At 37.4% G+C, this 25,312-nt stretch overlaps 1 protein-coding gene and 1 long non-coding RNA gene across 4 annotated transcripts; one reads left to right on the top strand and one right to left on the bottom strand.

Annotated features, from left to right (window-relative positions):
- On the bottom strand, positions 1,106-1,497 carry LOC109226936. The gene is made up of 2 exons (XR_002068184.1): positions 1,409-1,497; positions 1,106-1,313 (listed from the first exon to the last, which is right to left on the bottom strand). It is a non-coding gene; the product is annotated as an uncharacterized LOC109226936 (long non-coding RNA).
- Positions 1,256-12,765, top strand: LOC109226935 (tRNA dimethylallyltransferase 2). Of its 3 annotated transcripts, XM_019391878.1 has the most exons (12): positions 1,256-1,329; positions 2,028-2,272; positions 2,376-2,430; positions 5,612-5,691; positions 6,818-6,886; positions 8,802-8,874; positions 9,092-9,213; positions 9,798-9,872; positions 11,224-11,622; positions 11,980-12,055; positions 12,179-12,336; positions 12,517-12,765. In XM_019391878.1, the coding sequence occupies exons 1-12, from the start codon at positions 1,323-1,325 to the stop codon at positions 12,628-12,630; spliced, it is 1,473 nt and encodes a 490-aa protein (XP_019247423.1). In that variant the 5' UTR covers positions 1,256-1,322; the 3' UTR covers positions 12,631-12,765. The 3 variants fall into 3 exon arrangements, with proteins under 3 accessions (XP_019247423.1, XP_019247422.1, XP_019247421.1); XM_019391877.1 differs by lacking the exon at positions 1,256-1,329 and having other exon boundaries at positions 1,433-2,272; positions 9,095-9,213; XM_019391876.1 differs by lacking the exon at positions 1,256-1,329 and having other exon boundaries at positions 1,434-2,272.

The raw sequence follows: 25,312 nt of genomic DNA, 5'->3' as shown, positions 1-25,312 counted from the left end.
TCGAGTGTGTCTAAGACACATCACTTTTTTCTTCACCAGATTTTCAAAGCATGTGTATTGTCACACGCCAATAAAGTCGTGACACGTGTCACTGACTAATAATAAAAAGATAGCACATAAAATTATATTATATCCATATATTCTTCATCTTGCCCACCATAACTGCCATCACCATACTTTCAATTTCTTGCTCTTTCGATTTCCACAACTAAAGCAGCAAGATAGTAATAATAAACAGGAATGTGCATTTTTTAGCGAAGAAGATTAGGAATTTTACAATTTAATTATTTATAAATTTACCCATTAACAAATTTAAAGAATATGCTTATTTGCAAAAGCTTGAGGTAAGCTTTAATGGTTGGAGTTATTTTTGAAAAATTCACCCTTTCAAAAAATTTAACTTAACCATGACAAAAGCTCAAGCTAAGCTTTTCTAGAAAAGAAAAGAATTTTCTGTACATACACTTGAGCCAAGCTTTAATGGTTGGTGGAGTTACAAAGAGTTTAATGGTTGAATTCTAATTATAATTTCTTAACAAAGAAATCTACAAAACTAAAGACTAATGATCAACAAGAAGAGATATGAAAAATCTTAGTGGATGTGGAGAGAAGTGGGTCTAATTAAGTGTCAAGAAGTAGCCATGGTAGGTTTGGTGATTTTTAAACAAGGAAGAAGATGACCCTATTTTAAAAAAAATTAAACAAAACTAAAAAACCGACATCTGATACAAAAATTCTCCCGTTCACGCGCTTTATTTGATGGTAAAGATACGCAGGCAAAGTGGCGTGTCTTAGACACACTCTACAAAGGTTGGGTGTGTAAAAGGTTGCCCGTGGAGGAGAACTGTGTAAGAGAGATTTGAGTTGAAGGTCAATGGGTAAACTATATATTTCGCCTTCCTTATATTATTTGGTCATTTCAAACTCTACCGTTATACTATAGAACAAATATATCCTTATTTTAGATGGAATGCCACGTGGCTGCACCACATTAAATCAGCCCATTCCATTTTTTAACCCGATTCATTTCAAGAAAACCACTATCCGATCCAAAATCAAAAGTCCAGTCATGTAGTTCAAGCAACACATTGCAAAAGGCCAAAAATGGTGTAGAACTCATACTAGTTTACTTTTAAATATGTTTTTTTCAACCATCTAAATCTATGGATTTGAGATTTATGGCAGTATTCATAAAAACTTTTCTGCCTTTAACCTAGAGCATCGGAATCTGCTAAGCAATGTCTCGCCGGAGCAGTGTAAATAAAGGACGAGGCAGCAATGCAGGGTCAGAAGCCGTTGGAGGTTCGCCGAAGCTGTAAAAAATGGATGGTTGGAGTTTTAACTATCTCTTTCGTCTCTGGATGTGATAAATAAAATAAAAATATAAAAAAAGAAAACAATGACTCACCGTAAAAATATATTCATGGTCAAATCCAGTAAAATCTCGACCCAAAACTTTAGATCTTTGACCTTTTGTCATATTTCTCCGGATCTGTGTATAAATATGTGTGTAGGTATAGAGAAAGGGGAAGAGAAAGTGCGAGGTGACAAATATGAAGATTCTCCATCGTTTTCGGCGAGTTCGCTGGTGGAAATTTCGGCCATGCTTATAACAGTGAGAAGGAAAAGAGGAGATAGCGATATTAGAGAAGCAATGGGGGTGGACTTTGGGTCGGACAATGGTTTTTTTGAAGTGAATCGGGTCAAAAGAAATGAGATTAGTCGATTTAATATGTGCCCAGATGTAAAAAAGACACGGATGAGTGCCACGTGTCCCCTCCGTCCAATTAAGGATACATTTGTTATGATAGTAAGCGGCAGGGAGTTTTATGATCCAATAGTATACCGGGGGACAACTTTAAATGAATTTTGAGAAATTTTTTCACTTTTTTTGGAATTTTACAATTCTTATGTCCAAACGCCCACTAAATCTGCAACCAGAAAACATTTAGATGCTAAACTATTAATTAACTAAAAGAAAATGAGCCAAAGTGTAAGCTTCTATTATTATACTTTTCCTCCTCCAGGTTCTTGTCAGCAAAACAGCAACCAAAAGAGTAGCGCAGCAATGGAAGTTGGTGAAGAGCATGAAGACAAAATGCAAAACCCTAACAATGGAGCAAAAGTAGCTGAAATAAACCTCAATCACACTTCAAATTCAAAGCCAAAAGTTGTAGTAATAATGGGAGCAACAGGTTCTGGCAAATCAAAACTTGCTATTGACTTGGCTTCATACTTCCCTATTGAAATCATCAACGCTGATTCTATGCAGGTATAGCTATTTTTTATACTCTTGAAAGTCCAATAATTTGTGTATTTACTTTTATCTTTGCTATTTTTTATCAGTCTTTTATCTCTGCAATTTTCTGGGATAGGTTTACAGTGGATTGGATGTTCTGACCAACAAGGTGACTTCCCAAGAGCAAAAAGGTGCTTTCTTTTTTGTTTAGTATAATTAATGATCCGTTAATGTTACGGTCTATTGCAAGGAATGAGACTTGAGTCCCACGTCCGTACTACAAATGTGGTGTTTATATATCCATGGGCTCTCACACCTTAATAGCTACCTTTTGGGGTGTGGTTCTCCCTGGATTGTATTAATGGTATCAGAGCTACCCACCACCATCTGTGCCAATCGTGCCTTGGATGGTGACGCCACTATTGCAGTGTTCGCCGGGGGCTAGAAATGTCTAGCGCGAAACGTGGTGGTTTGTTATGAGTCCCACATAGTGCTGATGTGGGATTTATATAGCCTTGGGCTCTCCCACCTTGATAACTAGCTTTTGGGGTGTGGTTCTCCCTGGTTGTATCATTTAATTTGATGTGCCAATGTTTGAATGTACATGAACTCTAAGCAAGAAAAAGAGACAGTTGACATATAAGTGATGGGTCCATCCCGAGCCCCATGTGAAAGGAAGACAATCTTCCTTTGGCTTGAATTGTCAAGCCAACCAAATCAATAGTGAGCAAGATTTGGCAGTCAATCATTGCTCTCACTTCACAATATGGGATTTGACTTTTGTTTACATTGTGATGTCATTGATGACACCAAAAGGAGCGTTTCTAACACTATAAATAGAGAGTTCCTGGCTCATTGTAAGATACACCAAACATAGAAAGTATGAGAGCAATTCACAGAGTAAGAAAAAAAATGCTATGAGAGGAAAATAGAGAGTTTGAGCGGTATTGTAGTGATGTGGTAAAATCAAAAGAAGAATTATTTCTTTTGAGTGCATAGTGGTCTTGGAGTATTTTACTCTGTACCACAAATTGTAAAATGCTTGCCACAATGAAATCAATTGCTCCTCTTGGGCCGTGGTTTGTCCCTTATTCAGAAGGGGTTTTCATGTAAAATTTCGGTGTCCTTATTTCTCTTTTTATTGTTGTTGGTTACTGTATTTTAGTTATCCGTATTTATTACAGTCGTATACCATGAATATTATTTCTGTGGGGGTTATTTTCCAAACAATTGGTATCTAAGCAAAAGTTCTGCTCATTCACAGAAATTATTTACTGTCGATTTTACTCCGTGACAAAAAAATTATCAGGAGTAAAATATGAAGTAAAAAGATTCAATGGTAATCCATATGGCAAAGAAGGACAAAAGACCTACTTATCCAACAGGGGTTAGACATTGCATTAGATGGCAAAGAAACAAAGCCCGAAACCATGAAAGTTGAGGATTGGGCCGCCATGGATAAGAAGGCGGCTAGTGCAATAAGATGAAGTTCTCAATAATGTCGGCGACAGGAATAGTGCATGTAGTATTTGGAAAAGACTAGAAAGTTTATACATGTCCAAATCTTTAACAAACAAGTTATTTTTGAGAAAGCAACTTTATGCCATTCATATCAGTGAAGGTACAAATTTCTTGTCCCATTTAAATAATGGAATAATGGATTAGTCACATAGCTAGCAAACCTCGGAGAAAAAATCACTGAAGTAGATAAGGGCATCTTGCTTCTAAACACGTTGCCATCTTTCTATGATATCTTGGCAACAACCATGTTACATGGTAGAGATATCATCGAGTTAAAAGAGGTCACATTAGCCATCCTACTCATTGATAAGATGGAAGAAGCCTGAAAACCAGAGACATGCTCTTATCATGGAAAACAGAGAAAAATGTCTTTATAGAGCTTTGGCTAGCCGTGATAAATCCAAAGGTCGTGAAAACTGAAAAGTCTAGGAACCGATCAAAAGCTAGAAATTGCTACAGTTGCTGTCAACCCGGTCACTTCAAAAGAGATTGCCCAAATAAAGGTAAGGAGCAGTGACCAGAAGAATGATGTCAACATAATTGCTGTAGTGCACAACGATGATTCGGTGGTTCTCTTCGTTCACGAGGAGGAATGCATGCACTTAGCAAGCTAAGAGTCAGAATGGGTGGTTGACACGACAACATCCTACCATGCCACACGGGTAAGAGAATTCTTCTGTAGGTACAAAGTAGGAGATTTTGGGATGGTCAAGATAGGAAATACCAGTCACTCAAAGAGGGGATTGGTGACATTTGTATCAAGACAAATGTTGGATACACATTAGTTCTAAAAGATGTGCGGCACGTACCAGATCTGCGAATGAATTTGATTTCAGGAATCGCTCTAGATCGAGACGGGTATGGGAATTACTTCGCCAATACGAAGTGGAGGCTTACCAAAGGATCATATTGCTCCATGCCCGTTGTACAAGACAACTGCTGAGATAGAAGGTGGATTACTTTTGGTTTTAGATGACACCCTGCTGATCTATGGCACCAGAGATTAGGCCATATGAGTGAGAAGGGATTGCATATCCTAGCCAAGAAGTCACTTATTTCCTTTTCAAAATGTACAACTGTGAGTGCTGTGATTATTGTTTATTCAAAAAATAACATATTCAAGCAATTCATGGAAGAAAGTCGAATATACTTGATTTAGTATATTCTGATGTTTGTGGTCCAATGAATGGAGAATCAATGGGAGGTAACAAATATTTTCTTACATTTATTGATGATGCTTCACGGAAATTGTGGGTTTATTTCTTGAGAACAAACGACCAGGGATCGCTCCAAGACCACTACACATTCAAAAAAATTAACCTTCTTTTGATTTTTCTACATTGCTATAATACTGCTCAAACTCTCTCTTATATTTTTCTTCACAGAGTTTTTCTTTTTACTATGTGAATTGCACTCTTACTCTCTTTGCTTTGGTGTGTCCGACAAATGAGCCAGGAGCTCTCTATTTATAGTGTTAGAAAGGCTTCTCTCGATGTCATCAATGACATCACAATATAAGCAAAAGTCAAATGCCATATTGTGAATTCAGAGCGTTGCCAAATATTTTTCACTGTTGATTTGGTTGGCTTGACAATTCAAGCCAAAAGAAGATTGTCTTCCTTTCACATGGGTCATGGGATGGACCATCAAATTATACTACATAATATGCCAAAACTAACCTCTATTTTTAATGTTAAAAAGGAATTAATATTTAAGAGTTTTCCGATGTCTTTTTGGAATGGACCAAAAAAGAAAGGTGCTACATAAAATGGAACGGAGTACTATTCTGTTGTGTAACTTTGTGCATATTGCATCAAGTATCTAATTTTTGTTTTTGGGTGGTTGTGACAGGAGTTCCTCATCATCTTCTTGGTACTATCAACCCTAGTGTTGAATTTACTGCAAAGGATTTTCGTGACTCAGTTTTCCCTGTGAGGCCTCTTTTCCCGGTTTTTAATCTCAATCTTGTACATAAGGGATTACACACATATGGACACACACAAATATATAGAGATTTATTAGAATGTCCATGGGCATTGGATGATGTAGTTCTGATAATGCAAGTCACCACCAAATCTGCATCTTCAATAACGGCTCTAGTGCTTATTTCTTTGTTTGAAATGGGTAAATATGGTGTTACCTTTTGCTTAAATGACAACAAAGAACCTATTAGTGCTTGAAGTTTATTCCGATATTCATTAACCTTTTGAAGCCTCTAGTCTAGGCACTAGGATGATCAGTTATTTGTTCCATTGAAGAAGTATCACCTTCTTCTTGGGAGCCTCTTCGTTTACCCGGAAGTTTGAATTCTGCGGTATAGAATGCTGTAATAATAGTTGTGCCATGAGTTACTCTTTTAAGTATTGCAAAAGGAAGGGCACACTGATGTTCTTAACGAGGAGGCTGTAATTGTTGTCAGGTCAGACAGAGGCCTGACCTGGCCCACTTAATAAACCCCTAAAATTTTGAGTATACCTTTCGTTAATCTTCTTTTGGTATAAGGTGACAATAACTATTTCAATTAATTATAGAAAACAATTAGTCATAAACCTTTTGAAGATATTTCTTCTAGTAAAGAGTGAATCTGAATTATGTTATCATTTCAAAAAAAAAGAGTGAATCTGAATTGTATGAGTATACTCCAATTTCTGGCTAATTAGATAACAAAGAATCTCCTTTTAGCCATTAAGTTTGCTGTATTGAGGGGTGGTGGTGGCAGCACGGATGAATTGAATATCTACATCTATTTGCATGTACTAAGGATTTCTCTGTCTATTGTTTCTCTCCTGATACAAGGTGAAATTGTGAAAAGAATGGATGCAGTCAGTCCCCTCCTCTCCACAGTTTCAATGACCAACTACTTTGGAGCACACATCTTACTTCTTTGACTAGGCATAACTAACCTGTCTTTCCTTATAGCAATTTTGATTAGTGTCTCTGAGCCATCTTGTCTAGGAAAATCTGAAGAAAGCTCTTGAAACGTATATTCCCATCAACAGACGTATCTCTCTACTACTCTTTCTGCTAATGTGTTTCTTATTTTATTTGTATTTTCAGATCATAAGTGATATATGGTCCCGCAATAGGTTGCCAGTTATAGTTGGAGGAACAAATTATTATATTCAGGTATTCTTTTACACTTTTCCACTCTCCAGTTTTTTGCTTGTGTGCATGGAGTCTATCATGATAGAGATCTCCAAAGACACTAGGACCAAAATGACATATCATTACATAAGTTGGCTACCTCAATAGTCTGATTAATCAGAAACTTACTTTTCTCCAGAATGTTTCACAGGGTTAGTTATAGAGTTAGCTTTGGTGAGTGCTGCACTTAACTACTATTAGCATCTGTCTCTTATATTATGAGCTGCTGACAAGCGCAAACCACTGTATATAAATTTAAAGCTCGTTAGTCAAAGATAGTATAGAAAATTATCGTCTCCACAGGGATTGGTTTAAACAATGTTCTAGTAATTTAAGGCTTAACACTATTCAGGAGAAATAAACCTTTGAATTGGGACGATTAATACTATAACTAACAAACTAAAATTAGAAATAAGTCGAATTGATCACAGGAAACTGAGAATTGAGCTACGACGGTTAACTATCAATATGAGAAGGAAGGGTCATAACAAGATAGGTGCAAGATTGCTATTCAGGAACTAACTCTGTTTAATTTCACTTTTAAGGTTCTATTGATTTTCACGAATTCAATCGGATTCTGGTTCCTCTCTCAATTAAAACCTAAGCCGTTCAAATAAGCTAATGTAAAATGTAGAGAAAATATGCAAGCATCTCGTTGGTAGGAATGGTCTAAGAAAAATTTCTCGCAAATATTTCTCAATCTTAATTCAAACGGCAAATCACAAAACTCTTTCGATTACCTTAAAAATCACCAAGGTAAATTAAGGCATACATTGCAACAATATTCAATAAAATGTTCCTTTTTGATTAAACAAGATAAGAATAAAATCACAACTAAGATTAAAGCTCCTCCAACTAATTCAAGCAATTAAACACGAGATAAATTCATGAACAACTAAGTCACCAAATCATGTCAAACCCTAAGGTAAACTATTCCATAGATGTGGAGAAAGTTATTACAAAATAGTTAAGACACATAAAAATCATCCAAACCAACTTCACTATATAAACTCTCGTCTTGAATCGATCGTTGGTGAGAAAACTGATGAAAATCTTGTGTTTCTACTCCTTAGCCGCTCTCCAATAGCTTCCTAGGTCAAATCCCCCTTCAAAATTGTGTTTAGAAAGTATTTACACCGTGTAGGAATAGTCTTGGACCTAAATAACCTCAATGGGGCGAAATAAAACTATGCTGGGCCGAAATATTCCTGACACTATGTGTCACACGACATGTCAATGGAGATGTTCAGAAACCTTGAGCTTTTGGTCTAGTCAGACTCAAAGGGGACAGCCACCTAGTGGCCCACTACGTGTGGCACGCCATGCCTTTGGCACTTTACAGAGAAATGCAAAACTTTGCACGACGATTCCAATAGGCAACAACACCTTGGACATGACGTGTCCCATGTCGTGGCAATGCAAATCTCGGCCTTGAATATTTTTCTTTTATACATACATATCCGATCCTAGACCTCTGAACTCGATCCCGGTTTATCCTCGGACTTCTACTCAGACTTCAAAGTCTCATTTTATTCATTTTAGCTCCACAAACTTGTCTTAGCCCAGATTCTCAACCTACACAACAAAAAAGACGTAATTAGTATAAATTGTCCATAATTGAGCTCAAACACAATTGAAGTGTAGCAAATAATAGGTGAAGTAAAGCCAAAAATCTATATTTTTAGCCTACCATCAGCTGCTCCAATATCGGCAATATACTCGTGCATCAACTCTTTTTTTCTCTGTTTGAGGCTAGCAGCTAAATCTGTTGATTTTTCTTTGACTCGTGACTATTCAGTTTTTCCATTTTACTAAATTCTGTTTTTCAGTTCTCCCGAAATCTTCCTAACTGGTGTTGTTAGTTATCTTTTTCTTGATTTGATTTGTTTGCATTTAGGCTCTTGTGAGTCCATTCCTTCTTGATGATTCTGTTGAAGACCCAGAATCAAATTGCTTAAGCGACTCTCAAGGTAAGCAATTAGTTCTGTCTGTTTTTTTTGTCAACATTTATTTATTCAAAACCAAAGGATTATAGGTATGATTATTGTTAAAGAACAGGACTTTGGGCCTAACTCAACCCCAAAAGCTAGCTCATGAGGTGAGGATTGTTCAAGCCATATTAAGAGACCACCCATCCCTTAAAACTACGGATGTGGGACTCTTCACAATTTTCTCCTTTCTCTGCAGAAGATGAACAGCCTGATCTTGAAGTTGAATTTATGGGCGAGGATTATGATTGTGCTTACAACCATCTTAAAGATATTGATCCAGTTGCAGCTAACAGAATTCATCCAAATAATGATAGAAAGGTGTGGTTATGTTTGGCTTCATATGATCTCTAGTTTCTTTGCATGATGCAATGAGCTGAAAATCTTTTGGTTGGACAGGACTATTTACAATGAATTGCTTTGTTTATTCTAAAGATGTAACAACTACAATGACATTGATTTAACACAAATTGCTCTCTTATTCTAACATATCACAGCTACAACGGTTTTAGTTGAGACATTATATTGTTGGGTTTGATTATGCACGTTGCTTCAAGTTGCAAGCTGCAGATCCACTTACCTAGCTTTTCCCCAAAGTTATTTGCCATTGTTATGTGTTCCTAGGACTGAGTTGGTTTGTATTAAGAGTTCTCTGTCCTTGTATTCACCTTGAGCCTTTCTTGTGATTTCTAGTCTCTGACACTATATATTCAGAGTTATTATGTCAATGCTTCTTTATTTTGAGCAGATGGTTATTAGGGGTAGAATTGTTAAAAAGTAATTGCTTTTATCCTACAAAAGATACAATCTCTGAGGTGGAATAAGTAACAATGCTTCATAGAGACTTATGATTCCTATCTATTGTTAGAGGTTTCATTTGATATATCTGTTGCCATAAGCTGCAGATCAACCAATACCTGAATTTGTACGAACGATTTGGTGTTATTCCAAGCAAACTTCTTCAGGAGAGGACTGTAGAGGTGTGTTCTTCTTGTTCATTCGTTGGTTATATTAACATAATTTTCCATAAAGTTAATTGTGTTAATTTCTGATGATAGTAAGATTTGGATTTTGCAAATAGTTGTAATTGTTTTTGAGCTGCTACATGATGGAATCAGATTGCTTTAAAAAAAACATGATGGAATCAGATTGTTCCCTTTACTACGATACTCTTGAGAAAATATTTGCATTGAATTCTTTTGATAGAAAAATGGAATTTGGTGCACGGAACTCAAATATCCATGGATATACATGCATCAATCCATCATATTGGTTTCCCTGTCTACCAACCTTCTTTCAAGCCTTCACTTTGCTAAAGCTCAAATATTTGTCAGTTTAAGATTCTCTTGCTTTTACGTTCTTCCATTCTTCCATCTGTTTATCTTGATACTACTGGAAATCATTGCAGTGCCATGTTTCATGTAAGAAATACTAGTAGTCCATACAACAAAATGGTCGAAAGAGATTCCATTTATACTTAATAAGCAGAAACATGATATTTGTTTTAAGATTAATTATCGAAACGAGAAGAGAAATTAGGAATACTCATTGTTAATGGTTATAGGAGGATAATCCACATTATTAATAAAATGCACAGCTGGATCACTATAAAGGGAGCATGCTTAACTCAAGACAATCTCATCAGGCGGAATTTTCAACTACCTAACAGATGTTACATGTGCCTTTGCAACCCAGAGACAATTAGTCACCTCATTGCCCAGATGCAACAAGCATGTGGAACATGTTTTTTGTCACTTTTTGGACTGCACTGGACTATGCTAGTCAGGGAGGCCTTCTTGAGTTGGAATGCCTCGAGAGTTGGGAAGTCCATCAAAAGGATATGGTCTATGATTCCTGCTTGTATTTTGTGGTGTCTATGGACAGAAAGGAATCAAAGATGTTTTGATGGCATTTCAACTGCCAGCCATGCGCTCAAGGCCAAATGTCTAGTTAATCTTTTTAGCTGGGTTAATTCTACCCCTGTATATAACCCTGACTCTTATTTGGAATTTATCATCACTTTAGTATTACAATAATTATTTTGTCATTGGGCTGATAATTCTCTTTCTTTTGTAATCTATGCATCCTCTGGAAGCTTCTTGTTAATGGCATCCCACTTATTTCATCCAATAAAAACAAAAAAAAAATGCACAAACTACTGTAAGACATTTACATATGCCCATTCGTCTGTCAAAAGAATTCTTGAGAAATTTTGACAGGCTCAATTTAGTTATCAAGGAGACTATGGGAACTAGCTATAGCCTGTTGATTGGTGATGTGTATTTCCATAGCATATCTCTTCATGCTATTTTGTTGCTTGTGGCAGGGCAGAACTGGGGCCAAGTTGATAATTCGAGATATGATTTCTGCTTCTTATGCGTGAATGCATCCCTTTCCACTATGGATCCATTTGTCAATAAAAGAGTTGATCACATGGTTGATGCTGGTCTACTTAAGGAAGTTTTTGACATCTATACACTGGATGCAGACTATACAAAAGGCTTGAGGCAGGCCATCGGTGTTAGGGAATTTGAGCCATTTCTTAGGCTTTACATACTGGAACATCAAAAACCTTGTGATGAGTCTTATGTTCAGACACTAAAAGATCAGACATTGGAACTGAATATACAGCATATCATGGATTCCTCCGACAATAATGAACAGAAAGCTATTTTAACTGAAGCAATTGAAAATGTCAAATTGAACACACGAAGACTAGTCCGACGTCAAGTAAGTACTATTTCCTTCTACGGTGGCTAGTTGTATGTTTAAACAAGGTATAACCAAGTAAAAAATGATTGTGTGGAAAACTCTCAGTTTTTTCAAGTTTGCCTCCATGGGGTGGGAATATCTGGAAGATATATAGCTTATCAAAGTTCATAAAAAGATGTAGACATGGAATTCTTATACTCTTCCCCTTCACGAGAGAGAGAAGCCTTTTTAAGTTATACTACAATCATTTAATACAAGACCGAGGAAGTACTTGCAAAATTTCGGGCTTTCAGTGCACTAGCTGCTAGTGATCCTGAGATTCTTTGAGTTAGACCTTTTTTTTTAGTCTAATGCTGATTGTCTAATTGTTCTCAGAGGAGAAGGCTTAATCGGCTGCAGATGCTGTTTGGTTGGAACATACATTATGTTGATGCCACAAAGTCCATTATAAGTATGTGATTTGGTTGTAAATTTACGTTGAAATTTGACTTCAATTTTATTGTCCTTTCTTCTTAGCAGGTACCTTGTTTTGGTTTTGGTTGTACTTGTGAACATCTGAATTTATTTTACACAGGTGGCTCTGATGATTTATGGGCAGTAGAAGTGGTCAAACCCTCTGCCGGCATAATCAAATCCTTTCTCACTGGGGAATCCAGTACAGAGAATGGCAGTAATGCTTCTGAAGAACTGAAGTTGATGCAAAAGGATCTCTGGACTCAGTATGTATGTGAGGTTAGTAATAGCTGCTACATTCCTTCCATGTCTTCTTTCTCAAAAAAAGATGAGTTAAAAGTAAAAATGAAGATAAACCCCACGTATCCAACTATTTGTAATTCAGTGATAATTGCCAATCATGCAACATGTATATAGTTTTCCTGATATACTTGCTTTATAATTATGATCACTTGTCAGCCATGCGGGAATAAGGTCCTGAGAGGCGAGCATGAATGGGAACAACATAGACAGGGCCGTCACCATCGAAAACGAGTTTCTCGCCTTAAAAAGACTGGAAGCTTGTGCTCGTGAAGCTATATGGATTCCTCCCCTGCTTCTAGCTCAGTTATTTATACTATTTAACTGCCATGTTAAGTATCTTCATAATATTATTTGTATCACATGTTTTAGCTGTCAAAAACGGTTGCAGTCATTCTGCTTACAGTCTCTTTTGTGATTGTGTCTGTTTCTCTAATCTGCTGATCAATTTTTCAGTCAAGTTAAATGAAGCAGGTCATTCAATTGTCTTGCAGAAAAGTTGTTTGTCATAGTTGCTTTTATTCTTTTAGACCGGCTCCAGATTTGCTTATCACCTTCTTTATTGGAGAGGGTTTAGACTATTTTCTGCTGCACAATTTTCTCACAGCCATTCCATTAAGTTAACGGATACATGTCTATGCAGAAATTAACGGGTCGTTTGGTTTGAAGACAAGTTATGTTAGGATTAGTTATGTTGGGATTAGTTATACTTAGATTAGTTTTCCTGGTATTATTTCTTATAGACTGTTTGTTATATTGTAGTAATCATGGGATTGTTAATTTTAGTGCTTTATCCTGGATTACTATTTTACCCTTTGGCAGGTATAAGTTATCCCGATATTATTTTTAATTCAGGGATCACTTATCCCTTGATTAATAACCAAACAAGGGATAAGACGGTACTAAATTCTTATCTCAGGATTACTTTTGCTTATCCATCATACCAAACGGTCCCTAATTGTTAATGCTGGTTGGATAATAGAAGAGCACACGTGTTTAACTAACAACTTGCATCATTAATTAGTTTGGTTAATCAGTTGGCAACAAGTAGGAGGTTTAGTTAATTTTCAGAGGAGTTACAGCTTGTGCTGGAGTGGTTGTATTTTTGGTTTTTCACTTGCTATTCGATATCTGTATTGGAACTTGACTAAATCCGTATTTGTGCCGGAAAATTTCACATTGGGGGTAAAGCATTTCCTAAAAGGCGATTTCATATATAAGGCTCGAACCCGAAACTCTAGTTAAGATAAAAGAGTACTTACAATTTCGCGACAACCCTTATGTGTAGCAAAGAGTGGTTGAGTTCTATAACATAGCTAACAATAGCCTCTATAAATCTGATTGTACAGTTAGCTTCAATCAATGAGAAATACAGTCACATTATGCTGTTTTCTCTAGTTCCGCTCTGTTCTTCATTTAAGCTAGGTCCCTAAGAAAACATTTCAGAAGAGTGTTGAATGAATCTAACTTTCCTTTTACAACATGGAAGGACTAGAAAATTTAGTCATTTATAACTATGTTTATCTCGGTAAAGCAAGGGTAATATTTAGTGTTTAACATAGCTCCTTCCGCTCGTAAAAGTTTTGAGGAAAGAGCCTACATCCTAAAATAGACAAACACAAAATGATTATATTTTTTTAACCTCTTCTAGAGTCCGGAACCTAAATGTGGTTCTTTTTAACTCCAGATATGTTTTTAAGTGTAAAAAAAAAAGTTACGTTTCTATATAAAATGCGATTATGAACCGCGTTTTACCTTAACGGCCGTTTGGACCGTTAAGGTAAAACGCGGTTTATAGAACGCTCTATCAGACCACGTTTTACACAAAGCTGATAAGACTGCTATATAAAACGCGGTCCATTACAGCGTTTTATATAAAGCGCGGTAATGGACCGCGTTTTATATACAAAAATAATATAACCCTTCCCTTTCTCCACGTTTCTGCCCAGTCCCCTTTCCCTTTCGATTTTTAAATAACAGCGGTCCCCCTCCCCCCTCCATTGACAACAAAAAAAGCTCGTGTGGACCCCACACGTCCCGTAAAAAGTAGATATTGTTGGTCCCACATCCTAGCCAAGCCTTCTATTGTTGTGGGTTGCTTGTTCCGGAGTCAAATTTTTAAATCTTCAACTTTCCGAAAAACATAAATCGAGGTATTTCGATTTAGTTTATGTCCAAACTCATATAACTAATGCATATTAGTTGTTTTGAATGTGTTGTATGTTGTTTTGTGTTTTTTTCCGATTAAATTGGTATGTTATTTTTCTTCGGACTAAGATATTAATGTTGTAAATAAATCTAATATAATTGTGAAATCGTTATTATTTGTTAATATAAATGTTAATAAAGTACTATTACTGTTTTATATGTATTTTTGTGATTACAATGTATTTGTTGTGTTTTATGTGGTTTAAATTATTTTTTTGCTTAAAAACTATTAATATAGTACCTTTTAGGGTAGTAAAATATAGTGCCTTTTAGCGGAGTATAATGTAGTGCCTTTTAGCGTAGTAAAATGTAGTGCCTTTTAGCGTAGTTTCCCTGTAGTTTAAGTATCTCTTATACTCAAAAATACGTCAAATAACTGATAGATCAAACACAAACTTTGTCCAATTTTAGTCAACATATATTTGGTGCTACTGGGCCGCAAATATCGAGCCTGGAACCCATATATGAATCTTTAATAATTAAATATTGTATAATTATAAAAATTAAATATTTAATTTATAAACTAACATGTAAAATAATAAAACTAACACATAGAATAAAATTGATGCTACTGGGCTCCAAATATGGAGCATGGAACCCATTTGTGAATATTTAATTATAAAAATTAAATATTTAATTTACAAACTAACATGTAAAATAATAAAACTAGCACATATAATAAAATTGGTGCTACTGGGCTCTAAAGATGGAGCCTGGAACCCATATGTGAATATTTAATTATAAAAATTAAATATTTAATTTACAAACTAACATGTGTCACACCTCCTTTTTACTCGAGGGGTATATAAGGGAGTTTTTCCAATTAAAGTGACATTAATCGAAATGAGATTATTTATTTAATTTGAGAGTCGCCACTTGGAATAGTTTATGGTGTCCCAAGTCACCGATTTATTTTAAATCCCAAAGCGAGGAACATTGACTCTGTTTAAAAGTCCATGAAATCAGAAGATCGGGTAAGGAATTCTGTTAACCTAAGAGAAGGTGCTGGGCATTCTCGGATTCTGTGGTTTTAGCACGGTCGCTCAACTATTAATAATTGGCCTAATTATCTGATTTAGTTCATGTTTTAAACCTATTGCATTTTTAACCTTTAACCGCTTTAAATATTTATGGACTTATTTCTAGAACAAGTTATGATTGTCGTACACTTGTTTGTTTTTGTACACATTGCGAATCATGTCACGGGAACCGTACCCACAATTTACAACATGTATATTTTATTATTGTTCGAAGTTGTGGTCGGATCACATGAAATGTGCACCCGAATTTGGGAATTATGTATCACGACCATGCTACGGGAACCGTACCCATAGCCACGATGATTTAATTACGCGCCTAAAGCAAACTACGATGTTCATATGATCATTTTCTAAGGTTTGAGATTATCGATTATGGACGTAGAAGCATTTGGAATACAAGAAGTTTTTAGCTATTTAGGGTAACTAGCAACTATTTCTTATGGACCCAAATGAGAGAAATGAGTCAACTAAATGTTTACAAAACTGGTCCAGTCGCAATTTTAAATGGGCTAGGCCTGTCGTGATTGTGCTTCAGAATGAAGAATCATAAAGCACACACTGTCTAACCCCGAATTTGTTCAAACGAGATTGAAATTCAAATAGGAAGATTATTGCACTCAAATTAAATTAATGATACTAGTATGATTTTTAACACTCTAAATTAAAATTACAATTACACTAACTTTAAAACAGGTTCATGGTCGGGGCCCAGTTATTGGGTTTAGCACCCAGGCCCAGGTGCCCGGGGTCCAGACTTGCTCAAATAATTCCCAATTGGGCCAATTTACAAGTCTGGCCCATCTCCTGTGATCCCCATTTAAATAATCTGGAAAGAGCGTGCCTTCAACTCGCGGATGGCTTACTGGATATAAAATTTATAGAGATAGTCTACTCCATAGCTATTAGTTGCAGTATTCAAATTCAAATATTATTACAAAATATTCCACACTAATTTTATACAAATGTTCATTAGTAAACAATCCCCAAATCTAAGTTACAGAAGAACTTAAATATGGCACTATGCTTAAATAAAAGAGACATCTGTTATATCAAAATAGCACCTAACATGATTCTCGACTCTTTCAATTGTTACAACTTTTCAAGTAGATCTTGAATTGCAAAGGCAGCTACAGAGCTGTTTGCAAGTCAGCATTTTGTTCCTTATACATCCAACGAGGACCCAAATAATTAAGAGTTTCCCTTCTCTTGTAAAACCCCAATCATGGAATAAAAATTTCATTATGAAGAAGGTTTATTAGCACAATACTTCAAAGGAGTAAAAAGAAAACAACAAATAGTGCCAATGAAAATGGTCAAACCATCACAACTCATGATGCAGGACCAAGCACAAGCATGACACAAAAATAGCAAATGTCATTTTAACAGAGCAGAATGGTCTGAAAATTCAGAGAAGCAGTTTCATAGCACCACACATTGAATAACAAATGAGAACTTAAAACAAGTATAAAGCTAACAGGTTGGATGCAATAAACACAAAACTAACAGGAACAAACATCATATTTCATTTATGAACATCAACATGAATGATCCTAGATGGAGATCTACATACCTATAGCAGCAAAATCAAAGTGAACAAAATGAGCCTCTGACTGAAGCTAGAAAGGAAACAACAACAAGAACAAGTAGCATAGCAGGAAATGAGCCAAAACCAAAGAACAACAGCTGACTTGAACTCTCCCCGGAATCAGAATAAAACAGTCCTCGAGTGAACCAGTTTAGAAACTTTAACAAAAGCTGATTTTTGAGAGCAAGAAAATGCAGGGAGCTTTTCCTTTTTCTTGTGTGTATTCAGAGAATTCTTTAGAGTGAATATGCTGATGAATGTCTGTGTGAGTGAGTGAGGGTCTATCCTTTGTATAGAATGCACAAAGATAAGCATAATAGGGAATATTCTACCCTAAAATTCAGAAATGTCAGATAGTACACCATCTTTTGACAGTCCTGGCACAACTGTCCTTTTACCAATTTCAGCACCGTTTATTGCTAAAAATGGACAGCTGTCCAATACTAGAAACTTCTGATATTTTTTACCTAAGATTCCCCATTTTAAATTCCCAATTAACCCCTTTAAGTTCTTGTTATTATACTTTTACCCCAATCTGACCTAATTTCAGTTGTTTTCTTACAAATTAGTCCCTTCTAGAATCTCCTAGAACCTTCTAGGCAATTCTAGACTTGGACTCCCTGATTTGATTTTCAATTAACCCCCTTAAACCTTTGTTATTACCTTTTCAACTCTTAAACCATTCAAAACTTAAAAATCAAATAACTGAAACTAAGTCAAGGCAGCTTAGCTAAAACAAATATCCTGATTTAAACCTCAGCTAATGATTGAATCAGGGCACCTAGCTAATTGACCCTATTTTACTGAATAATAAACCCAAACAAACCTGATTTCGAAAACAACACAAAAAAGAAAAGAAAAACAACAACAAAAAAAAAAGAAAAACAGAAATAGTGATGCAATAAAACTTAATAGCTAACCTAATTAACCTAAATTTGATTAAATTAAAAAAAATCTATGAATTAAGCTAATTTCATGCAACTTAGCTAAACAGTCTTATCAATTAAAAAGAAAAATAAAACAACTGATAACAGTAAAAGAAATCAAGTAGGAAAAGGAAAAAGAAAGAAAGAAAGGGGTACACCTAAATCGGGTTCTTTCGATTTGAAAACAATCACCCAGTCGCGAAAAGTCCTTGTGCCAAGAGACCCATCCAAAATTTGAGTTCCTAACGGGACATCTTGACACAAGGACCTCTGAAAAACCATATACACCAATGGCCATTAAGACTTCTGGGTTCTCTGTTTTGAAAATCGAAAGATTTTGATGGGGTTTTGGATTGAGAGTGAAGGGAGGTGTGATTCTGGGGAAGTTTGGAGGTTGAATCGGAGAAGAAAGAACTTTGCCGGAATTCCGGCAAAGTCAGTGGGGTTTTGGTCGGATTTAGGGTGTGTCAAACGTTTATGAAACCAACATCAATCGATTGCTCTCAACAAGAGAAATCAATTGATGTGGGTTGTAACGTAACACAAACCCGATTTAGAAGGAAAATCAGAGAAAAGGTAAACCTAGGTTTTCATGACTTCTCAGATCTGAAATTCGAACAATTTGGTGAGGAATTTGGGGGAACTAACGGTGGATTAGTGAAGAGGGGAGGCTGGAGATTGTATGGTTAAGTTTTGAGGTGGTTTGGTGGTTGTCCGTTGCTGTGAGGCGATTTTCGGGCTGCGAAAGACGGCGGAGACGGTGAGGGGTTTGGGGGCGGCTAGGGTTAGTTAGAGTGAGAGATGAGATACTGAATGAGGTCTTTAGGGTTTAGGGGGTCCGTTCGGACAGTTATAAGGGAGGGGAAAGATCAATTGCGAGCCGCTGGATCAAAATGATGCAACAACTGGGATTAGGGGGGGTGAAACAACGTCGTTTCAATGAATGAGAGACTGGGTCAGATCTCTAAGGGTTTGGGCTTAAATTTTGGGCGGATTTGGGCATTGTTTGGGCCATTTAAAACTTTGGCCCAGTTTTCACATTTCTTTAATTCCTTTTGTATTTTCTTCTTTCCTTTTATTTTAAATCCTAAATTAATTAATTTAAAAACCTAGATTAGGTCCTAAATTAGATTTAAATTATGAAATAAACCTAATTAATTATTTCTGATAGTTGAACAATTAATTAACTTTAAAACTAATGGAGGAACATTGCTAATTCAAAACTAGAAACTAAAATATAAAAATGAACAATATTTTTTGTGATTTTTAAATAATAAATCAATTAATTAACAATTTAATCCTAAAATACAAACACAAAACCTAAAATGCAATGCATGAAATTTTGATATTTTTGTGGTATTTTTCATGATTTTAAAGATATCAAATGTGCACAAAAATGCAAAAAATTAATCAAGAAAATCCTACAAAATCCTATAAAACCAAAAAATAATTTTAGAAAACCTATTTTTTAACTTTTGTAGGAGTATTTCTAGTCGGGCAAAAATCACGTGCTCACAACATGTAAGATAATAAAACTAACACGTAGAATAAATTGGTGCTAGTGGACTCCAAATATCGATCCTGGAACCCATATGTGAATATTTAATTTAAAAAATTAATTACTAGGTAACAAACTAACATATAAAATTATAATAAAACTAACACATGGAAGAATTTAGGATATCTTGGTGCTACTGGGCCTCAAATATCTAGCCTGGAACCCATATGTGAATATTTAATTATAAAAATTAATTTTAATTTACAAACTAACATATAAAATTATAATAAAACTAATACATGGAAATATTTTGGATATCTTGGTGCTACTAGGCCTCAAATATCTATCCTGGAACCCTTATGTGAATACATCATAATTAAATATTATATAATTATAAAATTTAATTATTTAATTTACAAACAAACATTTAAAATTATAAAACTAACATGTAATTAATGTTGTGTAATTTATAGTAGACGACATGGATGTGCCGCCTATTCATCCCGGACCCTACAACGATGCGCTACTCTCGTTACAAGGCGATCATAGGTCCGTCCACATATGGGAGGGTGAGTTACTGACCCAGACTCTCCGCGCCAGGAGAGTGGACGACATGTGGGACTTTCTGCATGACAGAATTCTCCATGACCGTGTATATCACGACCCTAAAACCGACTCGGTAATGATGGCACCTATCGTGAAACTAGGCCAGTCGACACAACTCCCGAATTTAACCCTTTAATCAATAACAATCATTTTTAAGTCTTTAATTAATCAGATATCTCATAATATAAGCTTAAATGAACAGTACAGAATAAACACACAAGCCCGACATCGGGGTGTCACAAGTCACGAGCATCTACTAAGGTCTGAATACAACTAGAGTCTAAAAATGTATTAAATACAGTCTAAGGAAGACAAGAGGGAGAAAAGCAGTATTGCGAACGCGGGCAGCTACCTTGCTAACTCCAATGACTCTGCTACTGAGCAATCAACACCCACTATCGGGTTCAGAAATACCTGAATCTGCACACAAGGTGCAGGAAATAATGTGAGTACGCCAACTTAGTAAGTAATAAAAGTAAATGAAAGCTGAGCAGTAAGAAAACACGTAAGCCACGTCATAACGCTACAACAAATACAGTACATTTCCAAAACAGTACAGAAATAATTTATTTCGTAAATCAAACTCGGTTTCAGTAAAAACCCTTTCCCTTTTTTTTAACATCTTCCAATGGTTTCAACGAGTGACAAAAACATTGAGTAAAAATGATAGAAACGTAAACAACCTTTCGGGCAAAACATGTACCATAAACTGTCCCTCGGGCATATTATCAACAGAACCAGCCCCTCGGGCTACCTCACAATCACTCGTAATCAGCCCCTCGGGCATAACATGAATCAAGAACCGCCCCTCAGGGAACATAGATCAAGAACAGCCCCTCAGGCTTCAATATGAAATAACAACAGCCCCTCGGGCTACAACACATCACTCACACTGGGTACCCACACTCACTGGGCGTGTACAGACTCCGGGAGGGCCCCCTTACGGCCCAAGCGCAATAACAAGCCATCTCGTGGCATAATTGATAACTAGGGATTTTGACGTGTTTCATGCTCCTTCTTGCTTACGCTTTGAGTATAAATTCTTACAAAATAGTCCCGAAAGGCTCATAAGTTGTGCTTGATTGCAGGTTTGAGCAACAAAGTGACGAGATGTCAAAAATCGGCTCAAAAGGAGTGAAACCTGCACAAGTATCAAAGACAAGACAACTCAGGACAAACAAGCCTAGTTCGGCCGCACTACATTTTGTGCGGTCCGCACTAGGGAGATTAAGAGACTGGATTTTTAGGGCATCAAAGCAGTGCGGCCGCAGTAGATATTGTGCGGCCCGCACTGAAGACACCGCGGCCGCACCACCATTTTATGCGGTCCGCGAGGCAAACTTCAGAGAGATGTCAAGTGCCAAGGTTCAAGCCTGTGCGGTCCGCGCTAGAGGCCTCCGCGGCCGCAGTCCATTCTGTACGGTCCGCGGAGCTTGGGTTCAGAGAGTTGATTTTTCAGAGTCAAGAGCCTAGTGCGACCGCACACCATTTTATGCGGTCCGCACTGACCCCGCAGGGGCATTTTTGTCCAGTTTTTCCAGCTTAGTATAAATAGAATATTTTTTCCATTTTTAGGGTATCAGACATTACAGAACAGTAGCTGCGCTCGTGAGAAGCCATTTTGTAGCCATTTTGGGCACTTTAATGTAGTTTTAGCAATTCAAAACTTTGTATTTACTTCAGTAATTAATTAATATATCTTTCTCTTCATCTATTTCTTTGATTTTCTCTTCAAGCATGAGTAGCTAGACCCATTAGCTAGGGTTGTGGCTCAATCCTAGTGTGGGTAATTGATGGGTGTTGTAATTTAAGGTTAGATTGATTATGGGTGTTTGTTATTTGGGTCAATTTTATAGTTTAATTTATAATTAGTGGTTGCAAACACTAGTTTGTGCTTAGTAGACTTGGGCTCTTCTTGAGAAAGAGAGCCAAAGTCTCCAAAATTGACTCAACAAGGAATTGGGATGAACTCAAGAGATTTGATAGTCCCAATTAAAGGGTTAAACCTCGAGAGAGTAATTACCCGACTTGAACCCTAGTTTCTTGGGCAAATATGCATACCTAATTGGTCCTGAGAGAGTCAATTGGGCAAAACCACTCTTTCTACCGAGAGGTGTAGAGTGGGTAGTGTCGAGCAACGGTTATAGCATATTTCCCCAATCATGTCAATCGTGCTTTAGATGCAATTACCCGTCAATTAGCCACCTAGGTGAAAGTCACTACCCTAGTGCCTTTTAAACCATTAGATACTACTTGTAGCAATTTACTCTTAGTCTAATTTAGTTGCAATTATAACTTGTAGTTTGATCATAGTAGAATATAAAGAAAAATAAAAAATGAATAGAAGACCAATTAAGAACACACACGCAATCCTAAGCTAAATAGATACTCGACTCCAATCCTAGCTCTCTGTGGATTCGATCCCGACCCACAAATCGGGTAAAAGCTATTGCGATCCTCTCTCGCTTCTTTTTAGTGGTGCGGGTTGGCAGCAATCACTTTTTGGCGCTGTTGCCGTGGCGCTAACAGTTTTGGCTATCTATTTAGTTAGTTTTGTGTGTTGTTCTTCTTTCCTTCTTTGTTACTAATTTGTGTGTGTGATTACTACAGGTACCAAATGGCTTTAAATGCTAATGACCCTCTTGGAAATGTGCTTGCAGGGGAGGAGGTTGAAGATATTGGAGACGATGAGGTGCCTCTTGTACCTCCCGGACCACGACGAGGCCGCCAGGCCAATGCTAATGACAACGTTCCAGACCCTCCTCCGCCACCTCCAAGAGCGGTTCCTCGGGTGCTACCGAACCAAGGCTATGCAAGTGCTATTGTCCCTCCAAGAATTCGGGCGGGCAATTTTCAGATAACCAATGTGATGTTGACTGTACTTTAGCAGCTTGGGTGTTTCACGGGCGCTGCGGATCAAAATGCCTACAAACATCTCAAGGGGTTCGTGGATTGGGGTAGCAAGCAGCGAATGTGTCCGAGGATGCTATTAGGTTGAGGCTTTTCCCCTTCTCACTTCGGGGGAAAGCATTGGATTGGCTAGAGAGACTCCCCAAGCATTCCATCACAACTTGGGATGAGTTGGCAGATAAGTTTATTGCTAATTTTTTCTCACCCGGGCACATGGCGGCACTTCGAGATGAGATATTGGCCTTCAAACAAGAACCCACGGAACCTTTGCATGAGATTTGGGAGCGGTTTAGAACGATGGTGAAGGATGCCCCAATAATGATATGACGGAGCCGCTGATCCAACAAACCTTCTATCGGGGCATTAATACTACAAATCAATGCATAGTCAACCAATTGGCTGGGGGTAATTTCATGAAGTTGATTATGACCAAGCTTGTGAGATTCTTGATGAGATGGCGGATACATCCTCCGCATGGCAAAGTAGGGCCAATGTTCCTCAAGGTGACCCTACGGTTATTCATTTGCATAAGGAACTACATGACCATGGATAGGATATAGCGGAGTTGACATCTACTATGAACCAATTGGCTAAGGCACAGTTGCAACTAGTCCAAAATCCTCGCCAAGTGAATGCCATGGAGGGTGTGAATATGCTTGTTAACAAGAGAAGGCAACGAAGGCAACAAAACCAAGGGAATTCTGAACAATTTGACGATGATTGTGATGGATTTCAAAATGAGGGCTATGATGAGCAAAATGAAGAGGTACAATATGTAAACAATTTTCAAGGCCAAGGGGGCAACTCTTCCAACCAACAACATTGGCGACCCCAGGGCAATTGGGGCAATCAACAACAAAACAGTGGTAATTGGGGGAACAATAATCACAACAACAACTGGGGCAATCAAAACAACAACCAAGGCAACCAAGGGCATTGGAATGGTAATAACAACAATTGGGGCAACAATAACAATCAAGGTGGATGGAACAATGGGAACCAAGGAAACCGGGGGCAAGGCTTTCAAAGGCCCCCAATGTACCAACAACCGAACAATCCACCCCCTTTCCCTTCTCAAAGTCCTAGTTCTTCGGGTACTGAAATGAGTAGAATTGAAATGATGTTCGAACAAATGATGAAAAAGAATGCGGATTCCGATGCGCAGTTGGCTTCTCACAATACTTCAATTAGGAATTTGGAGGTGCAAATAGGCCAAATCTCTCAATCATTGAATACTCGCGCGAAGGGTGCTCTACCAAGTGATACGGTAGTGAACCCAAAGGGTGGGAACAATCATGTCATGGCGGTTACAACACGAAGTGGGAGAGGCGGTGATGTGAATGCCTCGAAATAAAAGTAAGTTGTTGATGATGATGTTGAGTTGCAAGAAGATGTGATTCCTTTGGTAGTTGAAGATGTGGTTGATGACAATGTGAACAATGAAGTGGATTGACATTAATGAAACCGAGGTGGAAACTCAAGAGACCGTGAACCCGTCTAGGGAGCACGTAATTGACATGCCGGAGCCGGTTGTGCCAAAAGCCAAGGCACCTTTGCCTAGGCCACCTCCCCCTATCCTCAGAGGCTAGCCAAGCAGAAAAGTGATAATCAATTCAAAAAGTTCATCGACATGATGAAGAGCTTATCCATCAATGTGCCTCTGGTGGAGGCTTTGGAGCAAATTCCTGGTTGTGCTAAATTCATGAAGGATTTGGTTACAAAGAAAAGATCAATGGACTGTGAAACTATCAAGATGATCCACCAAGTTAGTGTCGTAGTACATTCAATGGCCCCGAAATTAGAGGATCGTGGTGCTTTCACTATCCCCTGCACTATTGGTAGTGCAGACTTTGCCAAAGCTTTATGTGATCTTGGGGCGAGCATCAATTTAATGCCCTTCTCAGTTTTCAAGACTCTGGGTATTGGGCCACCAAGGCCAACTTCCATGAGATTACAGATGGCAGATAGATCAATGAAGCGACCTTTGGGTATAGTTGATGATGTGCTTGTCCGGGTGGACAAATTTATCCTGCCAGCGGACATTGTAATTTTGGATTGTGAGGTCGACTATGAGGTCCCGATCATATTAGGGAGACCTTTCCTTGCAACGGGGAAGGCATTGGATGATGTTGAAGCGGGTGAACTAACTTTCCGAGTGGGGGATGAGAAGGTAGTCTTCCAT

This window comes from Nicotiana attenuata, chromosome 6, assembly GCF_001879085.1.
Source record: "Nicotiana attenuata strain UT chromosome 6, NIATTr2, whole genome shotgun sequence".
Lineage (NCBI taxonomy): Eukaryota > Viridiplantae > Streptophyta > Magnoliopsida > Solanales > Solanaceae > Nicotiana > Nicotiana attenuata.
The sequence above is the reverse complement of the archived record's forward strand: the minus strand, read 5'-3'. Positions and strand labels throughout refer to the sequence as shown.